This window comes from Crocodylus porosus, unplaced genomic scaffold (assembly GCF_001723895.1).
Source record: "Crocodylus porosus isolate Cpor-Errol unplaced genomic scaffold, CroPor_comp1, whole genome shotgun sequence".
Taxonomy (NCBI): Eukaryota; Metazoa; Chordata; order Crocodylia; family Crocodylidae; genus Crocodylus; species Crocodylus porosus.
The window spans coordinates 4,150,315-4,174,620 of NW_017728925.1; the positions used below are offsets into that span (position 1 = coordinate 4,150,315).

Genomic DNA, 24,306 nt, shown 5'->3' on the forward strand with positions numbered 1-24,306 from the left:
AGGAATGGGGATGTATTTTATGTAAGTTGTCAGTCTGGAGCAAACAATGATTTAGTATGTTGGTGAGTAAATTTCGAGGTGAAGAGCAAGAAGCTGTAACCTGCATTGATTGGGCTTTTGCACTGGGTATGCAGTTGCCAGCTGCTTTCCTGGATTTTATAACTATGTACTAGCAGATATGTGCTGTATGAAGTGACTGGCTTCAGTTGTACTAGCAAGCTGCATGGTAAACTGCCAATAAAACATTTGCATTGGCTGTCAATGTTTGTCTTAGGGAGGTGTAAGGAGGATTTGACTGTGTGGAGAAAGGCGACAGATTGGCGATTTACAGAATGAGTGCTAAGGTGGTGGATAGATCCTGTGGGGAACATTTTCTTGGGTGATCAAATTCATATTAACATGTCTTTAGAAAGTTGTAAAAACAGGAGCATGGCCTTAAAGTTGGTATATTTTGCTTCTCTCTCGTTAATAGAAATCTCTCTGATGTACAGTCTGTCTTTAGTCTGCATCAAGTAACAGATTGGTTCTCTGGGAGAATCTTGTTGCTCTACATATCATAGTCCAGCGTGTGGTTGGTTAAGATCAAAACTTGCAGGTTTTCATTGTACTGCTCAGTCCCTGATGACTGTCTTACATAAAGTCAGTCTGCTTGTTGAGTCAGTTTATTACCTAAGTTAACTTGCATATTTATTGCCCAGTCCTGCATTTGTTGAACATCCAACACACCCATTGCCTTCAGTGAACTGTGAGAGCAGAAGAAAAGCAGGATCAAGTCATTAAATAATTTGTTTAATGCAACAACTTTGTAGCAACTTTTTGACCAATTTGAAATGCTTTGATAAAGTCGGTCTAGAATCTGAGATGTATGTATGCCTAGACTTGGATGTATGGAATTTCTAATTAGTAAGAAATGTTGGCTTGTTAGCGGTGGTGGATAAATTCATGAGAAAAACAAATGTGAATGTGAAATGAAGTGCATTGTAACAATGCATGTAAAAGCAAGGTTTTGATTTTCATTGGTTCTGATGCGGGCTGTACTAATAGCTTTCAGGATAGATCTCATTGGCCTTTTCTCTGTCAGTGTCTCTGCTGTTAATCGTTTCAGCCCCGAGTTGTATGGTCAAGTTTCCTTGATGAAGAAATTTGACTTAAACAGTTTCAGATGCTGGTGCTCATGTGATAGTTTCCTATTGTGTTTGTGTGAAAAGTAAGGTAGTCTTAAAAGACCCACTGCCACCTCATGGCAGTTACTGAAAAGGAATTTCTTTAGAGATATCATGCTTTCTGTATTTCTCTCCCCTTGTTACTAGTGCTGTTTGCATGAAGACAGGATCTTTTTCTTTTTAAGAGTGCCTCTCCTCCTTCAGTTCCTTACACAAATTCATACTGTTGACAGAATCACTTACAGAGCCATCAACGCTTAATACTGCAGTCTGAAGTTCATGATTTTGGGGAAGGAATAAAAAGCATTACGGACAGACGAATCCAAGAAACAAAGAACCTATTTTCATATGGATGTCTGTCCATAGTATTACAAAATTGGGTGGGAGGCCAGGAAAGGGAAAGACCATGAACTTTACCAGCAGCGTCGTCTGTAAAATGATCTCGAGCGTTTCGATGGAGTGTTGCAGCACAAGTGAGATTGAATGTAAGCAGCCATTTTTACTGCCTGCTTTCCTGGCAGAAGACTATGATCATGAGCAGTATGGCTTTGCACTGTGCATCCACTGAAATGTCTCTCATTCCTACCCCATCTGTCTTTTTCCAGGTGTATAAAAACAGCAACAATGCCAACAAAACAAACTGTTACTGTCATTAAAGCAATAAGCTTGATCTCTGTTCTTAAAGATGGAATATGCTTGATACATTCAGCACCCTTCTCGGGCAAAACTTTATTGTACAGTAGGAGCTCTTACATGCAGTAGTTGAATGAAGAAGGGAAGAGTTTTCAAAATGGAAATGCTGACTGCTAAGTTTACTTTGTGTTAAAGCTCATGGATTTGGTACATTTGCACTGTGAGGGATACAATACCTTCTAAGTTACAAACCTGCCAGCCTATTAGCAAGTTAACCAGTTAGTTCTGGGTTACTGTATCAATGTAATGAACGCTTTTGATTAAAACACAGGACCATTTTTTGAAAAGCTTGCATCTCAATACCTGTTGCCACTGCATAGGTTTGTGTAACATCGTTTATGCGGAGTCCCTGGGCATTTTTGCCCTTCAGACTGGCATAAAAACAGAATTAAACTTTGTTGTAGTTTTGGCTTAAAATCTTTGAACAGACCCAGGTTTCAGATTGTGAGGTGGAACAGGAGTCCAGGAGCCTGCTCAGTACATTTCAGACTGGGGCGTCTCACCTTGCAAGGTGTTCAATAGGCATTTGATGTCTCCAGCATTGGGAGTTGAGGGGGATTCAGCACCTCGCAGGAACATCCCCCCCCTAAATATTCATTGAGGCAGGAAGGAGGCATTTTAATAACTTGTTGTGAAGCTGATGAGTAATTTTTAACAATGGGGGAAAAATATGAGAGCTCCTTTTGGAATCCTAATTGATTTTTATAGAAGGTTTCTCTACCTCTTAAACTCTCCTGTTCACTATGTTTTTAAGATAGCTGAAAAGAGAAAAGCAGCTTTAGTGCTAGGTAGGGTATGAAACAGCAAGGGAGGCAAGGCAAAATCAAAAAAAACTCCTGCATTTTGCAGGACCAAATACTGGTCATCTTCTGACAGTAGAAACATCTTCCCTTCCCTCCCACATTTATTTCTTCTTTAAAAGAAGCTGTGAAAATGACATATGTAATGGTGTAATTAAGCAAAAGCCCTTAGGAACCATGTGTCCTTTGTTGAACGAAGGTTGTCGTTCTGCTGTCTTTTTCTTTTTAAAATGGGAGCTCCTAAAAGGATATTCAAGCCTCGAATCTTGGAACAGGCCAGAGAGCTGGGAGTTTAAAAATATCTGCTAGTTTTATGGTCCTGGGCAGAACACATTTTTAAACAGCAAAGTGATACAGTGTCCCTAGCAAGGCAACCCACACAAGATGCAGTTTGATGATGACCTTGCTTGGGTTAATTTGAGAGAAGGGGGAAGGGAAAAAAATCTTAACTGAATACAAATGGCTGGTTCATTGTTGTTGTTGATGTGCAAATTCATTCCACTAGCAACGAAAGTCCACCTCAGTCATCTTCATGACAGCCTTTCCTGGCAAAGGTGGGGAGGAGAGATCAATGCAACATGATTCTACTTTTCTGAAGTCACCGAATAGTTAACTTGTATAACCATCTTCTTCCCTGAAATGTCAGTTTTCTGCTTCCATCCGTGCCTGTGTGTGCGTGCACACGTGTGTCTGTGGGGATATGTGCGTGTGGGGTACAAAAGATGGCTCCTTTTAATGTCTTGCAGGATCTGTTTAAAAAGAGGTTGTATCTGTGCTCTCCCTGACTTCCATGAAATGGCTGCAGTTTCCACAACACTAAGAGGCTGAAAGGAAATGGTCTCCTCTCTGAGCATGCTTACTGTGGCACACAGACCTGTAGAGGGAGCTAGGTCATGTGGCCAAAGCAGGACTGTTGTTCATGTGGACCAAGTAGGAAACAGAGCAAGAAGCACTGTAGCTTCCATCAAACAGTAAGCACCTTAAAACACGAGTACAGCTTCGTCCTGGGCATGAAACAGTAACATGACAGCGTTTGGGTCTGTCAGGACACGGTTAAACTCAAGAGCTGCGAACAAGATTGTTGTTTAACTTCACTCCTAGGTATCGTAACTGATTATCTCAATGCGACTTGCAGCTTTCCATGAAACGGTTTTAGTTCCAAAAGAAGAGATTTATTTCTTAATTTTTTTTTTGCTCCTGAAGCAAGACATGATGCACGTACCAGTGTTGCTTTAGGAGACTGGCCTTTGAATGGCAGTGTGGTGCAGCTAATGGCGTGTGAGATTTTAAGGGCTGCTTAGGAGCTCATTTTTTCTCTTTGGACTTCATAAGTGTAAATAACTTGACCATAACCTCAATAACTAACGCACAAATCATGTTGATCCTTTTGTACAGTGTCACTGTGACACTGTGAAATGTGCCTGGTAAGATGCTAATTGATTGTTTTGCTTGAGTTTTCAGTGAATTGTTGAAGTGTCCCCAATATGCTGTTTGAAAATGTATCAGTCTGTAAGGCTTGGGAAGAGATGCTTTCAAAATGGAGGGGAGACATGAAAAACAAATTGGCATCTGCATTAACTTCTGTTTTCCATGTATTTTTAATTTTAGCAGTGAAAACATTTCTAGCATTGAGCTGCAGTAAGAAGTGCTGTCTTTGTGAGCCTACTGAAAGAATGAATACTGTAACATGGTTTGAGAGAAATTTTAGCTCTAAAAATGTGTTTTGACTAGATTAGCTCTTTTGAGTTTGCAGTTGTTATGAAATTTGTTGTATCCCCTTCCATATTTTTTAATGTTAGGTTTATAAATTCATGCTGCGAAGAGGCATAACAGTAGATAGACCAATTTTAGGGCTGTCTTTGGTTAGAACTACAGTACTCCTTTTGTTGCAATGGATAATATACCTTTGTCTGCCTTGTCAGGTTTTGTTGTTTTTTGGGTGGTTGTCTTTTGTGTTTTTCCTTTTTTATACTAAAGAGGTTACCGTTGCATTTTCCAGTGATTGAAATAAAGGCCAGAAAAAAATCCCATTGATATGCCTTATAATTTAAAGCTATTTTAGGAAAACAACCCAGGAGTAAAGGTGATATCCTCACTTCCTTCTGTCACCTTAAGTTTCCTTGATCAATTTTATCCTCTCGATTTTGCCTGGTGTGCTTTAACCATTTGGTAGTGAAACGTCTCCTCTTGGAGAGAGGAAAAGAGCGTCATTTTAGTAGATGCAGTGCTATGGAAGATTGCTGTTGCTGTTTTAACCATTACCACTTTGCAAATGTCTATGTGTAAGATGGTGAAGTAAATGCATGGGGTGGAGAAAATTGATATTGCTTGTTTCCAGTGTGTGATAATAGAAGATCATGACAGTCTCTTGCATTGCTAAGTAAAGGGAGGAAGGGCAAGCTCGTAGGATTTGCTTCACTGTGAAAACTAGAATTTAGTGTACTTGATTCTCATGCATTGTCTAAAAGATGTAAAATTGGGCTTTTCAGCTTCTCACTGCGGATTTTCATGTGTTTTCTCCCTTTGTGCAGGCCAGGCTTTCCCTCTTCATCTCTGTTCATTGTGATGCAATATGTTGAACTAGTGGCTATTTTAACGTTGAGCCTTAAAGGGAAACTTCTTCCTCAATCCTGCTTTCTGGGAGAATTGCATTTTTCCATGTTGAAGAACAAGCAGGAGGTACTTGACTCCATTTAAGAATTTCCCTTCTTTCTCTCTTCTCTTCCATCCTCCCTTCCTCCTTTCTTGTGGGAGGTGCTCCAGAAAATATTAAACATAAAGAAACCCACGTACTTTGGCGTTGTGATAAATATGTCACTTTTTGCATTTGAATCCAGTCCAGCTGATCTCTGCTTACAGATGTTCCTGCGAGTTGCTCAGGCAGTTTTACTGGGAGCTTTAGCAGATATGAGGGTTGCCAAGACTTTGTGTTTAATTGTGAAACGGAACAGAGGCAAACTACTAGTGATTTTGAAGCTAAAATTTCTTCTTTTATCCTGCTAGCTGGGCCAGTTGTATCTTATGGTTCGACATAGGCTCAGCTCAGAACTACTGCACCTAATACTTTCCTATCAGTTCATTCACTTTTTTTCTTTTTGATGATTGTTTCTGATATGTTTTTAAGGTTGGTTACGCAAGGTCACGTTGTATTATAAAATCCCTGAAGTGAAAAATGACAGCCCTTCAACTCAGCATATCAAATCTCAAATTCACTTTCAGTTGGACACTGTACATTTGCTGATTGACCCACGTGCATTTATCCCAGCATTCAAAAGGCACACAGTTTTATTAAGCAGAATATAATTAGCACATGTGCCCTCAAATGTAAATGCTAATACGCAGCATCTCTTTTTCATAGGCAAGGAAGGGCTACTCTTGAAGGCCACTGTAACAAAACACATTGTTGTATGGTTTTTAACGGGGGTTTTCAGGCTATGATCAGTCTTAGGCTTGGCATTGTGTCAGAATGTTGACAGATTATCTTTATTAACTGTGTATTGTACCAGGACAGACGCTGTATCCCTCTGATGCCTTAGATAATAGTTGCTCCAATGGAAGCCCTTAAGTCTGCAGGTTCTCTGTGAAATGGCTGCAGCTTGGAGTGAACAGTGAAATGGTCTCCACTGGGCATGCTCACTCTGTAGAGGGAGCTTTTATCACATGAGCAGAAACTGAATCACTGTTCATGAGGATCTGGAATATGCAACTCTTTGAGTCTTCATCAAAAGAAGACAACAGATGTCTGCAGGTACAGTAACTTGTAGTGTCCATGCTCCATATGTCATAAATAGCAGATTCCCTCAGGTTGTGTCCGGAGACAGACTATTGTCAGGTAGAAAAGGAGAAACCTTTGAGAGGAGGAAGACAGTTAAGATAATCATGGCTGGATTTTGTATTTATTTTGTTGTCCTATGCAAGAAAGAACAGCACAGCAGAAATGTGTGTATTGCCTAGTGAGACAGCAGCATGCAGGATGGGGTGTGGGCTTTCTTTCAAAGGAGGAGATTTAGAGAGTGGCCAGGGCAGGCGCATGCTTTGCAGACTTTCTGGCTGCTCTGATGACTGTTTTGTTCAGTAGACTTGTACACAGTTCTGAGTCTTAAATGATATGTGTCTGTCTAAGGAAGCTGGTACTCCGATTCTACAAATCCAGTGAGTCTCTACCTTGTCTTTGTTTGGAGGGGTGTTCCTGTTTAGCATGGAGTCTCTTTCAAATGTTTGGTTCTACCTAGGGCTCCCCCTGCCCCTCTTTTCCATTTCATATCAGAGGGGAGAAAACGGTGGGGTCTTTAAACTGTGGGAAGACCAAGGTTTCAAAGACAAGAGAGGGCCTGCAGAAGGATTTCACCTGCTTGCTAGAAACAGTTTGACAGCCTTGGCTGATGCCAAGCAAGCCTACAGTTCAGTTTTTGGGATGGCAGGAGGGCAAAGGTATCCATTAATTCGGAGAGCAGAATCCTTTCTTCATTAGCCTGTCATCCAGGCGAGGGACTGAGTGAACCATTGGGATTTTCTTTTATTTCATGGCAAAAGCTGCCTGCTGCCAGGGTATTTAAAATGTTGCTTAAAACTGTCACATCTCACTCTGCCATGTTGCTTTCCTGTTTACATTGTATGTTAACAGCCTCCTGGTCCTCTCTACGATCGACAGAAATAAAGACCTTTTGAGCTAGGGTGTGTACTTCAGTCTTGACCTTCACTGTTGTCCCTTGATTATTGCAGAGCTGCCAGAACTGTGGGTGATGCTACCACCCCCTGCTGGCCTGAAAAAAATAGGCTGGAGTCTCACAGTTGTTGGTTTTAGAGAAAGCTCTTACTGTTACTTTAATAGATACTAATTTTTTATCTAAGGGGAAGAAGCAACACTACCATGAGAAAGTAGGGGAAATGATCAGCAAAATGTCTGTCTGATGGACTGCAAATGCTATCATGAATGTTGTCTTATGTCTCGTGAGTGCAGGTTGAAAGCATGACGGTGAAGAAACAAACAGGGTTTCTTTTAAAATCTATTGAGAAAAAGCAAATTCCTTGTCTGAAATCTTAAGCTGTAAGTTCCTTTCCAGAAACCTGGAGGTTTGCGTTGCAAATGGGTTTGTAATAAAGATGCTGAGGCAACACAGATTACCACTGGTGCAGACAGGTGCCCCTCTGATACCATGACTGTAGTGCTATCAGCACAATAGACTGTTCCTCAGCATTTTGGGCAGTCCAGGCATACAGACTGACCCCTGGCAAATGCCTTCAAAAGATGCTACCATCCACCTTATATATAGCTTTAAAATTCTGGGTCTGTCTTCAGCAGCATAGGGGTTAATAGCCATAACCTTATGTGTTCAGGTCTTTGTTTGTTCCTGTTATTTGAAACTAACCATTATGCTTCTTTATGTAGTCATAATGCATATGGCCTACAGTAGCCCTCCAAAAGACATGGAAATGTACTAGCCCAGATGCAGTCTATTTGACTGTCCCTGTCATGGTTATACTAGTAGGACTGGGGGACAGGGGTGAATTATTCTCAAAATTCTTTTGATTGTCCCCAAAACGATGGGTAGGTCGAATTTTTCTAGTCTGATCTGTATGCATTTCTGTACGTTCCTGTGGAAAACGCACAAAAATATAGTGCTGTTGGGTTAGATGTGGAATTCAGGATGTGCTGGAGGATTCAGCTGAATGTTTTTTGGGTTTTTTTGTAAATTTTTTTAGGGCATTTTTTTAGGGCTGATTTGCAGAGGTGCTCAGTACCTGCAGATCTTGTTGCCTTTATCTTCAGTTGAATGCTCAGTATTTTTCAGAATCATGCCCTCCATAATCTTAAGCAAGACTTGTCTGCTGACATTATCACCCGAGGGTGGTCAGTGCCCTTAACTCTTCATTGAGCCAAGGGCAGTCCTCATCTTGCGGGATCAGGCTGCTTCTGCGTCTGGGTATCATATGGAACACGAGTATTCGGGCTGGTTGTATTGCAGTGCTCATTTATTTCTTCTTCCAGGATTTGAAATCCTACCTAGTAACACTGGTATGCTGCAAAAATCCCAATGCCAGTGTGACCTTTCTTGTGTGGTACCATCTCCTAATGACAAAGGATCGCATTCTTTTTGTACAATGGAGGGGAAATTTTTCATTCAGACAAATAAGGACATTTAAAGACCCTCTGCCATCATGACCAGCAGGTTTGTGGGGTAGGAGTCATATGGTACCTTTTTTTTTTTTATTGTTCCTCCTTTCTGTTCTCCCCCCCCCCCCCCCAATACATTTCTTTCCTCCCATTTCTGCTTCTGATACTTGGAAGGGTCAAACAATCAATTTGGAGACTTCTGTCAAACTGGAATGACAGAATAACCTTGCCTTTCACTTAAGGGCTAAATACTTGAAGCACTGAAAATCATATGCAAACTGCTGCAGTAGGCTTGAAGAAGCTAGTGTTCTTCCTGTGCAGTCTACCATCAGCCATTTAGGGACAAATCTCACATGTCACCCTTGCTACCTTTTTCAGAGCTTTTTTTTTTTTTTTTTCATTACTGAAAGTTTTTAGGGTTTGGAAATCAACTTCCCTCAGTAGAGAAGAACCTGGAAGCTGTAACGTGATCTTCCCTTTATGTCCTGTTTCCGTCATTCTGGTATGAATTCAGTTCCCTCCACCCCCTCCTCCCCTCCATGCTTTTTATTTGAACTTGATTCTTGTTTTAGCACTTTTATGGAGTACCAAGCTGGTTCATTTGCCTCTGATGGCTATGTGGAAGTGGGGCTGGTGTGTGGAGAGGGTGGGGGGAATGGGAAGGTAGGCTCAGCGTATGGCAATGCACGTCAGAACTTGGAGTAGTCAGTAAAGCAGCAGGAGTGAGACACATACTGTACACGCTAACAGGAATGTGTAAAAAAAAAAAAAAAAAAAAAAAGTTGCTAGCAAGATGATTTTTTCTGATGCTCTGGGAGCCATAATAACAGCTGTTTAGGAAACTCATTCCCTCTCCTCATATCCAAGGCAATTAGTTTTTCCTTCAAAATCCATCAGAAAGAAGAAGAGTGGTAGAAGATGGGGGGAGGCAGCGTGGGTTCAGAGCCTCTAACAGGCAAATGCTGCCATACTGTGGGGCTGAGCAATAGTCTGCCTTGCACAAGGGAAGTTTTGAACAAATTGTCCTTGTTCCAAGGGTGAGGAAACTGATGGGTTTTCTGGCATTTGTTCTTCTCTATAACGTAAAGCTGCTTTCACCTGTGAAGTATGATGTGAGACGTAAAAGGAGAGAGAGAGCTGAAATGCAGAAGGACTCTAGCAACCTTGCCAGGCTTTTCATGGAGTTCTTGGTGTTAAATGGGGAACTTTTCTCCCTCCTTCTCCTCTCGTTTTCCTGTGTGCCTGTGAAAATACTCTGGTTTGCATTTAAAGGAAAAACTGTATGTGCTGGGACTACGCCAAGTTGTTTATTCAAGGGAAATACCATCTTCCCAAGCTCTCTTTTTCCGAGGGAGCAGCTTGACAGAGGATGGCACGGTGGGCTGAATATTAGATTTTTGAGGTGACATCGAAGCGCAGTTGTGATTTGAAGAAGCTAAAATCCTGGTTGACATTTTCCTTTGAAGCCCCTGCTCTCTGTTTTCCCTCCACTGCCCCACAAAAGGGTTAGCTTGTTCCTGCTAGATTGAATTTGTGGAGCAGGTGGTTTTTGACCTAAAACAAAACCCCACCGTGTCAGAATTTGCTCATTTCCAGAGGTTTTTTTATCATTCTTTTCTTCAAATTGGATTTTTATTGCAAGGCATGAACTTGACTGCATCCTGGTTGTAATGAGAGACTTGGTCTGAGCAGGGCTGCGAATTAACTCTGGCTGTGAGAGGCACTAGTGTTGCAGATAGTAGCTTCTATTTTACTGTCAAAAAATGGCAGGTCACTGTGTGTCTGTAAACAATGCAGTTATGAAATGGCAGTAGAAGGCCGAGCTGAGCATGCTCAGGAACAGCCTGTAGGGGGAGGTGATCAGAGAAAGATGATCTAATTCAGTGCAATTCTTGGGATTGAAGGAAAAGATCAGGCTCCATCCTAATGACAGAGCAGAAAGAATACTTCTGGGACTAAGCCTGTAGGCCATGGCCGACAGACTCTGAGGATCTCCTACCTTTAGGACTTTGGCTACTCATCAGTGCTATCTTGCTTGATCGTTTTCAGGAAGAATAAAGTCTTGGAGAGGTTTGTCTGTAGATATTAGAGACAGGCCCTAAACTGCAGTCTTTTTCCCTCCCTTCTCCCTGTCCCTGTCTCAGTTTGCAGGAGTTGGTGTTTTGCTGCCTGGCCTGCACTCCAGCTTACTTACAGGTAACCCAAAGTTTTGCTTGAAGAGGGAGCGATAGCTGAATGAGGCCTTCTGCACTCCAAGAAATCTCAAGCTCATTTGAGCTGGGGGGTGGGGAGAGTATTTTTGTGCACCTTTCCCCCCACCACACTCCTCCCCTTGCCCTTGCACTCTCCCCAAACCTGGCTTCTGAAGTTGGAAATGCGAAGCAAAACCCTGTCTGCAACTTCCTTCTGGAGCTGTGAAGAGCTGAGTGGAAGAGAGAGCAAAGTGCTGTGACGGATATGATGATTTTGGGGATGAGAGGAGCCTCGCAGGTTGGAGAAGTGCTTCAGGTCGTTTTGATGAGGACTGCACACCAGACTTCGTCTTCGAAATGGGTCTCGTTTGTCCGCCGTGGGCTTTGCTTTGCTTTGGGCACGCTTTTTCTGTTTGGTTGATTTTTTGCTAATCTTCTAGGGGACTTGAAGTTCCTCCAAAGGATGGTTTGCAGCCAGTGGGAGATTTTTTAGCTTTTGCTACAGATAATGATGGGTTGCCAGGCTTTCTTTTCCTCCCCACACCCTCCCAGTGTTAAGGAGGGGAAGGCAACAGCTGTGAATAATGGACCAGCACTTCTGTAAACCTCAGACTGTGTGAGGAGGAGAATGCCTTTGTACGCTGAGCGTTTAGGGCCTGTCTATACATTCTGGGTGTAGTGGTTTAACTATGCTGGGATATGGTTAAAGCAGTTCAACACTCCTACTGTGGACAAAGCTATATCAGTATGAAGTTACACAAGGAAAGCAAAAAAAAAGCAGTGCCAGGATAAACTACCTCGATACTGGTATAATTACATCCAGGCTAGGGGCTAAGCTGATGTAAGTAGTCTGGTAGAAACATTGTACCTCCGACTGAGAGTGGTTTTTCTACAAAAATTGCAGGAAGACCAGGGTTAGTAGGAGGTGCTGCCAAAAACTTTTTTTGCGTAAAGACCGAAGACCATCATCACAAATTTGTGTTGTGAAAAGTCACTTGGACTTAGGACCTTTCACCTTCCATGCCCATGTCTCTGTTCCTGGCTTTTGCATGCAGAGACTTGCACCTTCCCTTGTTTGCTAGTTGACTGATTATAGCTGAATATTAAAAAGTTTGGGTGTGTGTGAGGGGGAGAGAGAAATACTGTTGTTTTATAGGAGGCAAGGGAAACCATGCACTGAAACTGTCCCCTGAATTGCTTGGTAAAGCAAGAGAATCACAAGACTAATCTGGTTTGACAACAAACGAGGAGAGTGGTGCTTGTTTTGAATATGGCATATTAGCCACAATTCACATGATTGCTAGAGGCTCGTAAGGAAATGTCCTCAATCTTAAAAGGAGCTTTGAGACTGGGGACTGCTTTGTAGGCCAGGTACATTCTTCCACTTCCTGAATGAAATAATTCTGCGGCCACTCCTAGGAGGCCAGCATCTCGCCAACAAGGTTTATCCTAGATCTAGCTGGTGGACAGCAGGACATGATCTGTGCATAAACTTGAAGTTAACACTCTTCACATGTCAACAGCAGCAACAACAGAAAACAGAATCTTTCTTTCCCCAAGTGTTTTCTTAATCACTGTTTCCTAAATAACTAGCTGCTAAATGTCTATCTTTTTCTTCGTAAGCCAACGGATATTATTAGAAAGTTGATTTTCAGGAGGAAAAGGGAGAAAAATAAAGGGTGAATGAGAATCTGCTGCTGCTGGAATTGCATCATTATTAAGAGCCTTGTCTTTCTTTCTTGCTACAGTACATATTGCATACCTCGCCGCCGCCTTGCACAGTAGGTGAAATATTACTTTGTTGAAGTGCTTACTGGAGGTTTGCCTAGGAGTAGAATTTGATCTGTTGGGAGAGCTGGTTTTGTGGGGGTGGGTGGGTGGCCTGTGGGGAGAAGAGTGGTGTCACTGGCATGGAGAAAGGGGCTACATATCCATTGAGTTTTGAAGCTTCCAATTGTAGGCTTTGCAGGCCATTCAAAATCATTCCTCTGTCTTTCTTTCCTAGTCTGCGAACAGATGTGTTGATGTGGCTAGTGCCCTGAATGTTAAATGTTAAATAATAGCATTTTCTATAGTGCACTGCATAGTTGGAGAAGAGAAGGGTTAGTCTTCTCTAATTGTTTCCCACGTGCATGCTTCTTCAAGCTGACCTGTTTTAGCTGCATTTTTAAATTAGGAAAAGGTTTCTTCTAAGTCTCAGGTTCCTGGACAGTTCATTTTAAGACACTGAGGAAAAACCTGGTTGAAGGTAGACATCTTAGTATATCTCTTTTCATTGTATGAAATTTAGAGAACTCTGGTTCATGATGTAACTCGCTGATCTCTTGGGGGGCTTGTCAGCTACAAAATGCTGGATTAAAGTTTTGATATGCATGTGTTGTCTTTTTGCACAAAAGCTTTATCGGAACCATGTTGCTGGGGAATGAACGCAGCTGGCTGATGAAAATCCCAAAGAGAAGCTTCTTTCTGTTCTTTTAGCTTTATTTTTTTTCAACAATTATTAAGGAACCAGTTTAGCTTCTAGTTCTGTGTTTGGAAATGCTGCAGCCCCTCCGCTCGAATCTTCTTCCATTCCCTTCTAAGCTTTGAAGTAGCTAAGGAAACTTGATTTCTTATATTCGAGGTGGAAAGGGGGGAAAAAAAAAACCCCTAGTGCTAGCTTCATTTGGATTCTCATGGTTTTTAAAGTCCTTTCAAAGACCTACCCAGGCTCTTTTCAAATGCAGTAATTTTTGTTTCCCTTGAAAGCAACAATAAAGAAAAGAGAGAGAAGGAAAAATAAGGCTTCATTGGTTGTGGGGCATAATCTTTGTGGAGGCTCCAGTGACTAAAGATTAATAATCACTCTGTTGTAGGCAGAGGAATGGAGACGGACGGCTGCAGGAAAGGGGGAAAAAAAGAGTGTGTGAGACTTTTATTCTGAAGCCGGCTGTGCTTGGCAGTTGGCTTTTGTTGGGACTGCTGTGAAAGCAGACATTTCTCTGCTAGGAGGGTGGGTATAAGATTTCTCTGCCAATCAGGAGCCGACAGATTGGGGCATGGTGGAGTGTGAGCAAAAAGGGAAGTTTGCTTTGAATATAAGGGGAAAAAAATGGAGGTATTGACACTTACAACAAAGTTGCTGCTAACAAGCTTGGGTGGGATTGTGTGCTGGATGGAAATGGATGGGCAGCCAGAATCCTGCTGCTCTGGAGGAGGGAGTGTGGGTGGTGGTGGTGGTGTGGGTTGTGCAGGACTTTGCTTCTGAATTCTGTCTTCAGGCTGCAAATGTTTGCCATAAACTTGATGCAACTGACTGTTGAGAGACCAAGAAGGGGGGGACTTGCCTCCTCCTCTGGTTGGATGGGGTGCAGGCTTCGAATGCTTTGCAGCAATTCTCCTTTTTTTGCTGAATATGCTTCCAAACATGTAGTGGTCTTTTCCCCCTCCACAGGGCTGAAGAAACATTGGACTGTTTTAGATGTTGATGTGAAGTTTATGCTGGTTTGGTTTTTTGTTTCTTTTTTTTATAGGTGTGGGCACTGATGCTTTTAATGAGGGCCATTTGGATGTGGTTCTGAAATATGGACCACGTGAGCCTGTCAGAAGCAACCTAGAGTAATCCTGTCTTGTGTTTTGACAGTGGTATGGGACAGAAATGATCTTTAGCTTCTGTGGCAGGGATAGGGATTCTCTTTAGAAAGCGACTTTTGTTTGCCAGCTTCTGGACTGCCAGATACTGCTCATGGCAGTCCCGGAGAGCGCAGGTCCGTAGGCAGGTTGCTGGGGTCCGCTCAGTCTTCAGGGTTCTAGCAGTGGCTTTTCTTTCAGGCCTCGTCACTTGAGCAGCAGCATCATATCCTCTGGCAAGGTGAAAGGGGGTTTATGAATGACGATTTGTGGCTAAGGGCATCACATTCTGTAATCCAGAAAATGTAGATCAATTGAACAGAAAAAAAAAAGGGCTAATCTGAAAACTTGAAGCTTTCAGTTGGAATCAGTTTAAAGGTAGGAGCAGGAAGAGATTTATTTGTATAACCTAAAGGTCTGAAAACAAACTGGCCACTGTTAGAGGTACAGAGGCTTTTTTATTTTATGTCAGTCACTGCTGCAAGGGCAAGGTTATTCATTCTTCAAGAGCAAGAGCCCCTGTGTCTGTGTGTGTTTGCATAGATACAGTGGGCCTGACTCTACTCTAATTTGCAGTAGCCTTCACCAGAATAATTCCATTGACGTCATTGAAGTTGTTATTCCTGATTTACACCAAGGCAAGAGGGAGGAGAGTTGGCATTCATACATGCAAGTGTGCCCCACAAATAATTTTTTAACTCTTAGCTAAACAAAGATAAGTTTGACCTGCATTTAGTCTTCAGGCTGCACTAATGATCATTTCATGATGGAAAATCTATGATGCCTGTCCTTGCCATAAGCTTGTCTCATCTAAAACTGTTCAGTCATAGGACTAAGCTGGAGTCTAAATCACTTTTTAAAAATATTTCTGTACCTCTTAAAAATTGGATGCATTATTTTCAGTGTCTGAGTTTCCTTTCTAATTGGGCCCTCGTAGACATGCATCTTTGCAGTTTGTTTATGGAAGAGCGTTTATGCATGAAGGGGAAAATGGGGCGTGTATTACTTATTTGAGGCATGATCCTCTAAGATGCAAAATGTCTCCAGTTCCCCATGGAAGGACCTGCCCCTTGTTGGTTCATTTCTTAGATAAAAAGGCAGGTTTTCCTAGAAACTTTAACAAGTAGAGTTCCTCAAACCTGTTTCCTCTGCTTAGCTTAGTTGTTCACTGGTTTTCAGACGATGACAGCATTTTTTTAACCCCCTACATGGTGGCCTTAGTGTTTCCTGAGCTTTCCTGAATAGCCTGCTGCCAGTGATGTAGTATGGGTTGATACAGAGGACTTGCTAAACAGACCAAGAGGCTGTTGCAATACGTAAAGGAAGGACCCTGCTGCTGTAAGACCTAAAAAGAACTTGGCAGTGCAGCTGAGTTTATATGGAAACAAAAATTGCAGAGTGACTTGTAACAGTAATATCAGGATCAGCTGGGCTGCTAGCCTTGGAGCATTCAGACTTAAATGACAATGGGAAGGGCAATGTGCAGATAGATCCTTGTTTGCATGGAAGGAGTTTTTAAAGCTAATGTGCCTGGCTCACATAAGTCTCAGTTCCCTTTGCTTGCTTTCTGGGAGATGGGCAGGTTTTCTTTACCCAGTGTGTTTTTAAACCTTTTCATTTACATGGCTGCAGGCACCATCTGCTCTCTGTGTTGGCCTACAACAGTTGGCTTGACCTAGGCTTATTCTTCTTCTATGATTCACGCAGCATGAAATGAACTCTTTCCCCTTGTCATCCCCCAGCCCTTACGATGGATGTTCCTGTAAGGACAGCTTCATTGTAATAATGCAAGGCAGTCGTCATCTTTTCTTTTTACACTGGCTTGTCCCTTCAAAGAGGGAACTGTGTCAAAAAGGTCTTCCTCCTACAGGATTTAAAAAAAAAAAAATACCTTTCTCCCCTCTCTGACTGTTTGTACTTTTCTTCATGGCCAGGCATTTATAAATTAAGGAGAAAAAACACTGACCCCAGATAGGAGCCTGATGTCAAGTGTCTCAGTGACAGAATAATATAGCTGGTGTTTATTTCTTTAAAAAAAAAACCCACTAGAACTTAGAACTGAGTTTTTGGTGAGAAATAGCTGTCATAAATGTAGCAGTCTTAAATGATGAAATTTGAAATGTAGTATGTTATGTTTGAACAAACTGGAGAAAATACCCGAGTCTCTTAACATTGCTAGGCTGAGATTTTCCAAACTGGCTGGTGACTTTAGGGTGTCACTTTGTAGCCTTGAATATGGCACCCAAAGTCACTGTTGAAGCAATCTTGGCCTGAGTCTTTACTAAGAAGATATAAATGGCAACTGCAGAAGAAAGTGCACACTTGAATAAGGTGGGCTGTCAGGTCTGACAGGCCTTAGAATTTTTGGTCTTTGATCAGGACCTTGCTGATAGTTTCCTAGAGGAGTGAGTTAGCAATATGCAACATGTCCATGATGTTAGAATAATTTTTCTGTAACTTGGCTTTGTTTAAATGTATATAGCGTATATGAATGTTGGGCTAAACCCTGCCTATTTCTCTCTCCTCTTCTCCCACCCCAGCAAACAGTGCAGAGTAAGGGAGAAAGTAGGAAAGACATCTGCATGAAGACTGAGCTGCTGAAAGATATCACCAACAATAAAGAAGAAGGTAAGCATGCTCTCTGATCATAAAGGGGACTCTGAATATCATGCATTTAGAAACAACCTGGTGGGTTACTGGTAATATGCTGTGTCCATTAAGGACCTCAGTTCTGCTCCCACTGAAAACGGTGGCACAGTGTTCCTGGGGGTTCAGTAGCACTAGGAACACACCCCACAGGATGTAAATTTGCTTCTCATTCTCTCTTTCTCCATGCATCAAGATAATTATATTTACTTCTCACTTCTGCTTCTGATAGGGTTTGGAAACAGGAAGGAGGCTGAGTTACTTTGACCTCCTCACAGGGTTGAACTGATGAAGTTTGACCCCTGGTTTCCTAATTTTTGTATTATTAATGGCTATAAAACAAATGGACTTGATGGATTCCGATATCAGAAGAACTATTTGCATGCAAGCACAGTGAGCAGCTACTGCTTTTTGGATTTTGTTGTTGCCTCTGCGGGGACTGACATACTTTGCCCTACTCAATAGGTTAGGGGTTTAGAAAAGCACTGAACTGGCGTCATCGAAATATTTCTGATCTTGGCTGGACATGGAATATCAGATCTTTAAAAATTGACACCTTTCTGAGTACTGTGTTTCTTCTCTTGTCTCAACACTCTGACACCATTTTTAAAAACCACTTCCTTACAAGACTGCTTTAGTTAGAGGCTAATGCCCTTGCCCAGCAAGCAGCCATGTATGTAACTGTAAGCATGTGAGCAATCCCACTTGATGTCAGCGTTACATATATGATTAAGATTTGGAGGACTGGAGGTGAAATTCAGATGGGTCTGATTTAGTGTCATCAGCATAACAGAGGAGAATCTGACTTGGTACCTTCTGTTTGCTTAAGCCTGGAATATTAGGCTTCTTTAATATGATACAAACCATTGCTTTCTCACTCTAGCTGGTCTCAAGACAGCAGTCTCTGGAATCAGGTGGGTTAAAAAATCGTAGATGATGATCAGAAGAGAATGATACTTTGGAGTCTGACACCTCTTGACTGACTTGGACTAACAGCATACAGTGTGACATAGGGAAGCTGAGAATCCCAGCTGTGCAATGGTATAAAGCATTCATTTCCAGTCTCAGTGCTTCACAAGGTATTGGACTCCCAAGCAATCCCCCTTCTTTCAATCTGCCAACTCTTTTTTTTTATTATTATTATTTTCATGTGTCTCAGAAAATTGCAAGTCCTGGAATCCAAGCTGTGTAACTTCCATTCCCTGTTGCAGAATAATATGTGTATTATCGTATTTTTTTTAAACATGCCTGACTGTGATTTGCATGATGATTGGATTGTGTGGCTGTATACATTGTTCTTATCTGACCTTCATTTACCAACTTTGTCTGTCACAGAAGTTCAATTAGTTAATGTTCACCAGTTCTATTAACAGTAAAACTTAGCACTTATATGGTGATTTATGTTTTCAAGTGTTGCCCAAATGTTAAATTGTTACAACTGCCTGACAAGTTGTCATGAAATGGTTTCCTTAGAGACCGCACAGAATGTAGCAGTGGAGGCAATGCACGTGGCTGGGAGGTTTGGTGTTTGGTGAAACATCCCAAGAACTGGACACTTCTCCAACCTATCAGAGACTTTTGGGTCTGTCAAAGAATCTGCAAATCACCTAGGAAAAAGATTCCATGTCAGGTTTCTGATACATCTGCCTTTTGATTAGGCCTGAGAGAGCTTGGGATTGGGTGGGAACTGTCATCTGCCACTTGGAACAAGAGCTGACCAGACTTTGTTGTTTTGCGAGTATTCCCTTGCCTAGGTTATGTGCAAGGAGTGCACCCAGGGTCTAAAACTCTGAGGATTGAACTTTTGATTGAAAAGCCTGAGATTTTACTGTTTGAGCTAAAGGATGCTACACTTCCTCATTATATACTTCCTCACCCCTCTCCCTGGAGTAGGAAGAAGTTAGGAGCACTTCAGAGATTGAGCTTAGACAAAATTCCTCATACAGGCAATCACTGGTAACAATCTACCTAGATGTCATCCACCTAGATGTTAAGAAGGCCTTCAATACAGTATCTCTTTCTCTTCTCATAAATAAACTGACAGGCTGTGATGTAGATGATTACACGGTCAGGTGGGTGGCAAATTGGCTTAGGGGTTGCACCCAGAGAGGGTCGGTTTCGACCTGCAAAGATGTGGGCAGTGGGATCCCACAAGGCTTGGTCCTTGGACTGGTGCTATTCAGTGTCGTCACCAGTGACTTGGACGAGGGGGTGGAGAGCACCTTGTCCAAGTTTGCAGATGATACCAAATTATGGGGCAAAGTTAACAGACCAGAGGGTAGGGAATGGATCCAGGCAGATATGAACAGGTTGGAAAAATGGGCAGAAAGAAATAGGATGCAGTTCAACAAAGACAAGTGCAAAGTGCTGCACCTGGGCAAAAAGAACCACCAACACACTTACTGGCTGGGGGAGGACCTTCTCAGCAGCACAGAAGCAGAAAGGGATCTTGGAGTCACAGTTGACTCCAAGATGAATGCGAGTTGCCAGTGTGACGAAGTGATCAACAAGGCTAACCACACTTTATCATGCATTAGCAGATGTATGACAAACAGGTCCAGGGAAGTGATGCTTCCCCTCTAAGCCAGTCTTTCCACCGACTTACTGCATGACCTTTTATAAGTCATGCAAGTCCTTGGTACCCAAGTCCTGTAAGATGAGCTTGAATATTACCTACCTCACAGGCTTTTTGTGACACCTGATACATTGAATGTGTTGAGTTCCTCGACTAAAAGATAATGTGGAGATGCGCCCTTTTTGTAAGGTAGCAATTGTGCACTGCTTGTTCTGGCTTCACCCTGGCATTATGAAGGAGTGTAAGAATGAGAAATAAATTAAACTAAAACCTTAACTTACATCGATAGAGGTGAACTGTTCAAGTGTGTCAGTCATTTTAGTTTCTTTTTCTGGGATTAATAGCTAGGCAAAATAAAGCTCAGTATTAGTTGCATACTTTGAATAAAAGCTCTGTTCGATCTAAGATTGCACCCATTATAAAACCTACGGGAGACTACTACAGCAGTGAATAGAGTGATATTTCCCACAGCCGTAGGGAAAGGTGCTAGTTTTGTTCTTTGTATGGGGGGAAGTTTAGGTCAGTTCCTGGGGTGGAAAGAGGTGAATGAAAGAAAAGTTGCTGTTGCATTTATGAAGATTGTGGTGTATTTTGTTTTGTTGCTGCGAGTAGCTAAGTAACGAATCACTTCTCACAACTGAGTGACTTAAATTCTTCTGCTAATGTCCACACCGGAGACCTCCCTGCTACATCTCGCTGGTTCTTTCAAAGCAGGCTGCTGCACCTGTTCTGCTCCGCTCAGCAAGTGGAAAGTTTCAGCTAAGAACCTAGTTGCAGAATGAATGGGCAGACAAGTGTGATTGAAAATGAAGTTCTCCACTGTGCTCAGCCTTTCTGTGACTGCTGAGGCAGCCATCTTGTGAGAACGATAGCAAGGGATTCTGGTAGCAGAGGAGCCCAGAGTCATCTTACAGATTCACAAATAAGACCCACTTCTGCTTTTAAAAGAAGGTCAACCTTAAACATTTCTCCTGCGTTATTTTTCTTTTCAGATGGGTTTCAATGCTGGTGGGGAAGTGCCAGTACAACGCTTCTTTGTCAGAAGCAGGTGCAGCGTAGGGGGCATTGTCGCTACCTTTGTGCCTCTCCCCTTTAGAAAGGGAGAGAGGGTTGTTTGCTCTCCATGGCTCGGTTCTCACCAGCGTCCCCTGCTGTGTCTGTGCACAGGGAAGCCAGTCAGAGCAAGAAGTCGGTATTTATTTGTGGTAGCTGCAGCTACTTGGACGATGCCTCCCGGGTGTTCACGAGCAGTCCTTTCTGTGATGAACTCATGAACTAAGAACAGGCAGGCTAGTAGGCCTCTGTTAGGGGCAGGACAGCAACAGAAAACTGCTGCACAGATCAGCTCAGGGCACGTGGTGGTGTGGACAGTGAGGGTCTTGGACTATTTTCCATTGGAAATAATCTCCCGCATTTCAGACAGGCCACCGAATAGGGACAGATTTCAGTCACTGTCATGGTTTGGTCCTGGCAATTGAAATATAAAAGCGTTTTCTTCTTGTTTGATTACTGATCAGTCTCTGAGTAGATTGGAAATGGTCTCTTACCTGGAGACTTGACACCGCAAGTAGATGGCCGGATTCCGGGCCTGGTGTCAGCTGAGCACCTGGCTCAGAATCACCAGGTCTCTTTTACTGCCTGGCTTTGAAACTTTCAGGATCTTGGCTTGAAAAAATGGGTGGTAGCTTCTTTTTAAAGTGACTACAGAATTATTGTCTGCAGTTTTGATGCCAGCTGGGAACCTTTCAACTAGTATCCCTCCTTCGGGTTTTTAAAAAATTATTATTTCGATTATTATTTCTCTGCTTTCCCGTGTCATTTTTTTTTCCTTTGAGAAGGAGGGAGAGCTGTTTGTTATGACAAACCATAAGACCCACAAACCCGATCAAGTGAACTGATGTGTTTGGGGTTCCTTTATTTCCTGCTGCAGCTGAAGATCTCCTTGATAAATCTGAGGAAGCACAGCTGTGTGCACTGTCTCTATGTCTGAAGATGCCATCAAACCTAGAGAATAACCTATCAGATCGAAAGAATTGGGAGTCCTGTCTCCAGCAGCAGTCCGTGTCCCTGTGGTTCAGAGAAATGTGTAAAAAAAACAAACAAAAAACAAACAAACAAACCCCATAATAGATATATGAACAGCATTCACTTGCAGCAAGATTTTTTTATTATTATTTTTCCCCCTTAATCCCAGTGACTGCAGCTGGCTTATGGCTTGAAGCAGGAGGGCTTGTATCTCTTATATTTTTCTGGGCTGTGCCGTTGGGAATGGGAGCGTGTCACTTTTCCAAGGGGTCTAAAAGAATTAGGTGCTTATCTAAAGGCTGGGAACTGAATTGAAGGGGTATAAGTCCTGGTGGCCTACTCATCCCATTCTGTCAGTACAGATGCAGTACAGTTTCCCTCTGGCTGCAGTTTGAACAGCTGGCATGAACCATAGTTCATTTGTCGTACACAGTCTGCTTGGGGGCAGCTGTTGGCAAGCTGACCAGTAGAATGGAGCAGCTTTGTAGCAGCAGAAAAAACTAACATGAATTTTTTGAAAAGGTAAAAATCCAGCACAAGGAAAGCCAGAAAAGGAGCATAAACTACAGCAGGCGGGGCTGGGGTATGTGGTGACTTGTATCTCAGCCCCTCTCAATATTTTCTTGTGTAATGGTCATGGTTGAACACTTCATAAAGGCCAAGCATGTGAAAGTGATGCAGAGAGGGCCTGGCTGAGTCTACGGAGAGCCGGGAGTGATAGCTGGGAGCAGGGCAAACACAGAGACCCAGTGATGGTCATTTACATGCCAACTTTATTAATTGTTTAATTCCTGGTCTTAGAAAGGTAACGGGATGGGGATCATAAAGGTACACAATTGTTTGTGGTTCTGTCTGAATTCTGGAAGGGGGACATGTTTTTAGTGTTAGGCAGGAAATGTTGAATGTTAAAAATTCGGCAGGTCCTGATGAAGCTTAGCGAGTGGACAAACAGGAGGACAGCAGAGGATTTGTTGTTGTGTAACCACACCGCAGGGTTCTTAATTAACCACTCAGGAAGGTTGGTCTAGGCAGCACTGTGGACAGCTCAATTAAAACCTCCGTTTGGTATGTTGCAGGGGTCAAAAAACAAAATGCATCACTGCTTAAGGAAAGGAGTAGAGACAAATAGAGAAAATATTAGGATGTGACTATAAATTAAAGGTTTACCCTCTCATGGAATAATGCACTTTGGTCTGGTTGCCTTATCTTAAAGCAAACAGACAAAACACCCCCCCCCCCCCCCCCAAACAAACAGATGTGGTTCTGAGATGGGTGAAGGAAATGATCGGGGGCCTCAGAAGAGTCCATACAAGAAGAGACTGAAAATATGGGACTGGCTGGCTTAGCTGGGAACAAAGAAAGCCAAATGTGATAAAACATAGGATGCATGTTTCTGTTCTGCATGTGTCCTAATAGAAGAGCAGGGAGACATTTAATGAAACCGAGAAAGACAACACACTACAAAATTAAAAAAAAAAAACCACCTCATTTTTAAGATCTGTTTAAGGGCATTTACAGAACTTATGGCTGCAAGATACCATTCAGACCAAGACCGTAACAGCACTGAAATAGTGGCATATGATAGAAGACAGAAAAAAATCACACAGAATGGGAACGCTCATGCTGTAGGGTGGTGGTGACCAGAAAACAGCTTGTAAGCCATATTCATACAACCGGGTTCCCCATGGGTCAGGAAACTTGGTGGTTGGGGGTCAGTGGTGGCATTAATTGCTGCAGTTCCTGGAGCTGTGACACTAATACTCCTGCTTTTCCTGCACCAAATTTCTTGGGTCCACAGGGGCCAGATTAATTGGGCACTGCTGCTTTAGGCCATAAACCCTAAATTTAATTGTCTGGGCTTGCAGGGACCTTGTGCTATTGACTTCTTATTTAGTAGTTGTCTTTTTCTATGGGGTTTCCTGCTCCTCCCCTTGAAACTTTTAATCTTGCCCTCTATCAGAAGTCTCAGTTCAGCAAAACATTTTATCACGTGCTCAAATCCATCTCCATTCAGCAAGGCGTCTAGTCACACAGAAGGCGCAGGGTGAAGATTCCCAGGTTTCAATGATGCTTAAGAATGTGCTTTGCTGGGTTGGGAGAAAGTGCTGCATCATAGCCAGAGGGGGAATACCAGACCAGATGGACCAGTAATCTGAACTTGTGTGGAAATTAATAAGTTTCTATCACCAGGTCTCCCATAAAAGGTGACTTACCTAATTATTTTACCATGTCTTATTAAGTAGTTTAGGGATAGACGTAAAGTAGGTCTTAGAGGGGGGTCTTTTTAGTTAGATGCTCACGTAGCATCCTGAGAAAATCTATAGAGTTTCCTGAATGCATTCATGCTAGACAGTCTTTGTGCCTCTCGTAGAGGATCTGTGCAGTGTATAGAACAACTTTGTAGGAAATGGTCAGCTTTTTCTTATCTAGGCAATACATTATTGATTGTTATCATTTTGTGCAGATGAAAGATGCCAGATTGACTTTC

The 24,306-nt window shown here is 42.4% G+C and overlaps 1 protein-coding gene across 11 annotated transcripts in view; it reads left to right on the forward strand.

Moving 5' to 3' along the window:
* EHMT1 (euchromatic histone lysine methyltransferase 1) overlaps positions 1-24,306 on the forward strand; it is a 154,321-nt gene that overhangs the window by 56,722 nt on the left and 73,293 nt on the right. For 4 of the 11 annotated variants that reach the window (XM_019540598.1, XM_019540602.1, XM_019540597.1 and 1 more), the window contains exon 2: positions 17,113-17,200. The exons of 1 other annotated variant lie outside the window; for it this stretch is intronic. In XM_019540598.1, the coding sequence (XP_019396143.1) occupies positions 17,113-17,200 (88 nt within the window). Of the gene's footprint in view, positions 1-3,534; positions 3,628-6,300; positions 6,405-13,955; positions 14,061-17,112; positions 17,201-18,101; positions 18,298-24,306 lie in introns of those variants that run through there. 6 more of the 11 variants (XM_019540604.1, XM_019540605.1, XM_019540595.1 and 3 more) reach the window with 6 other exon arrangements.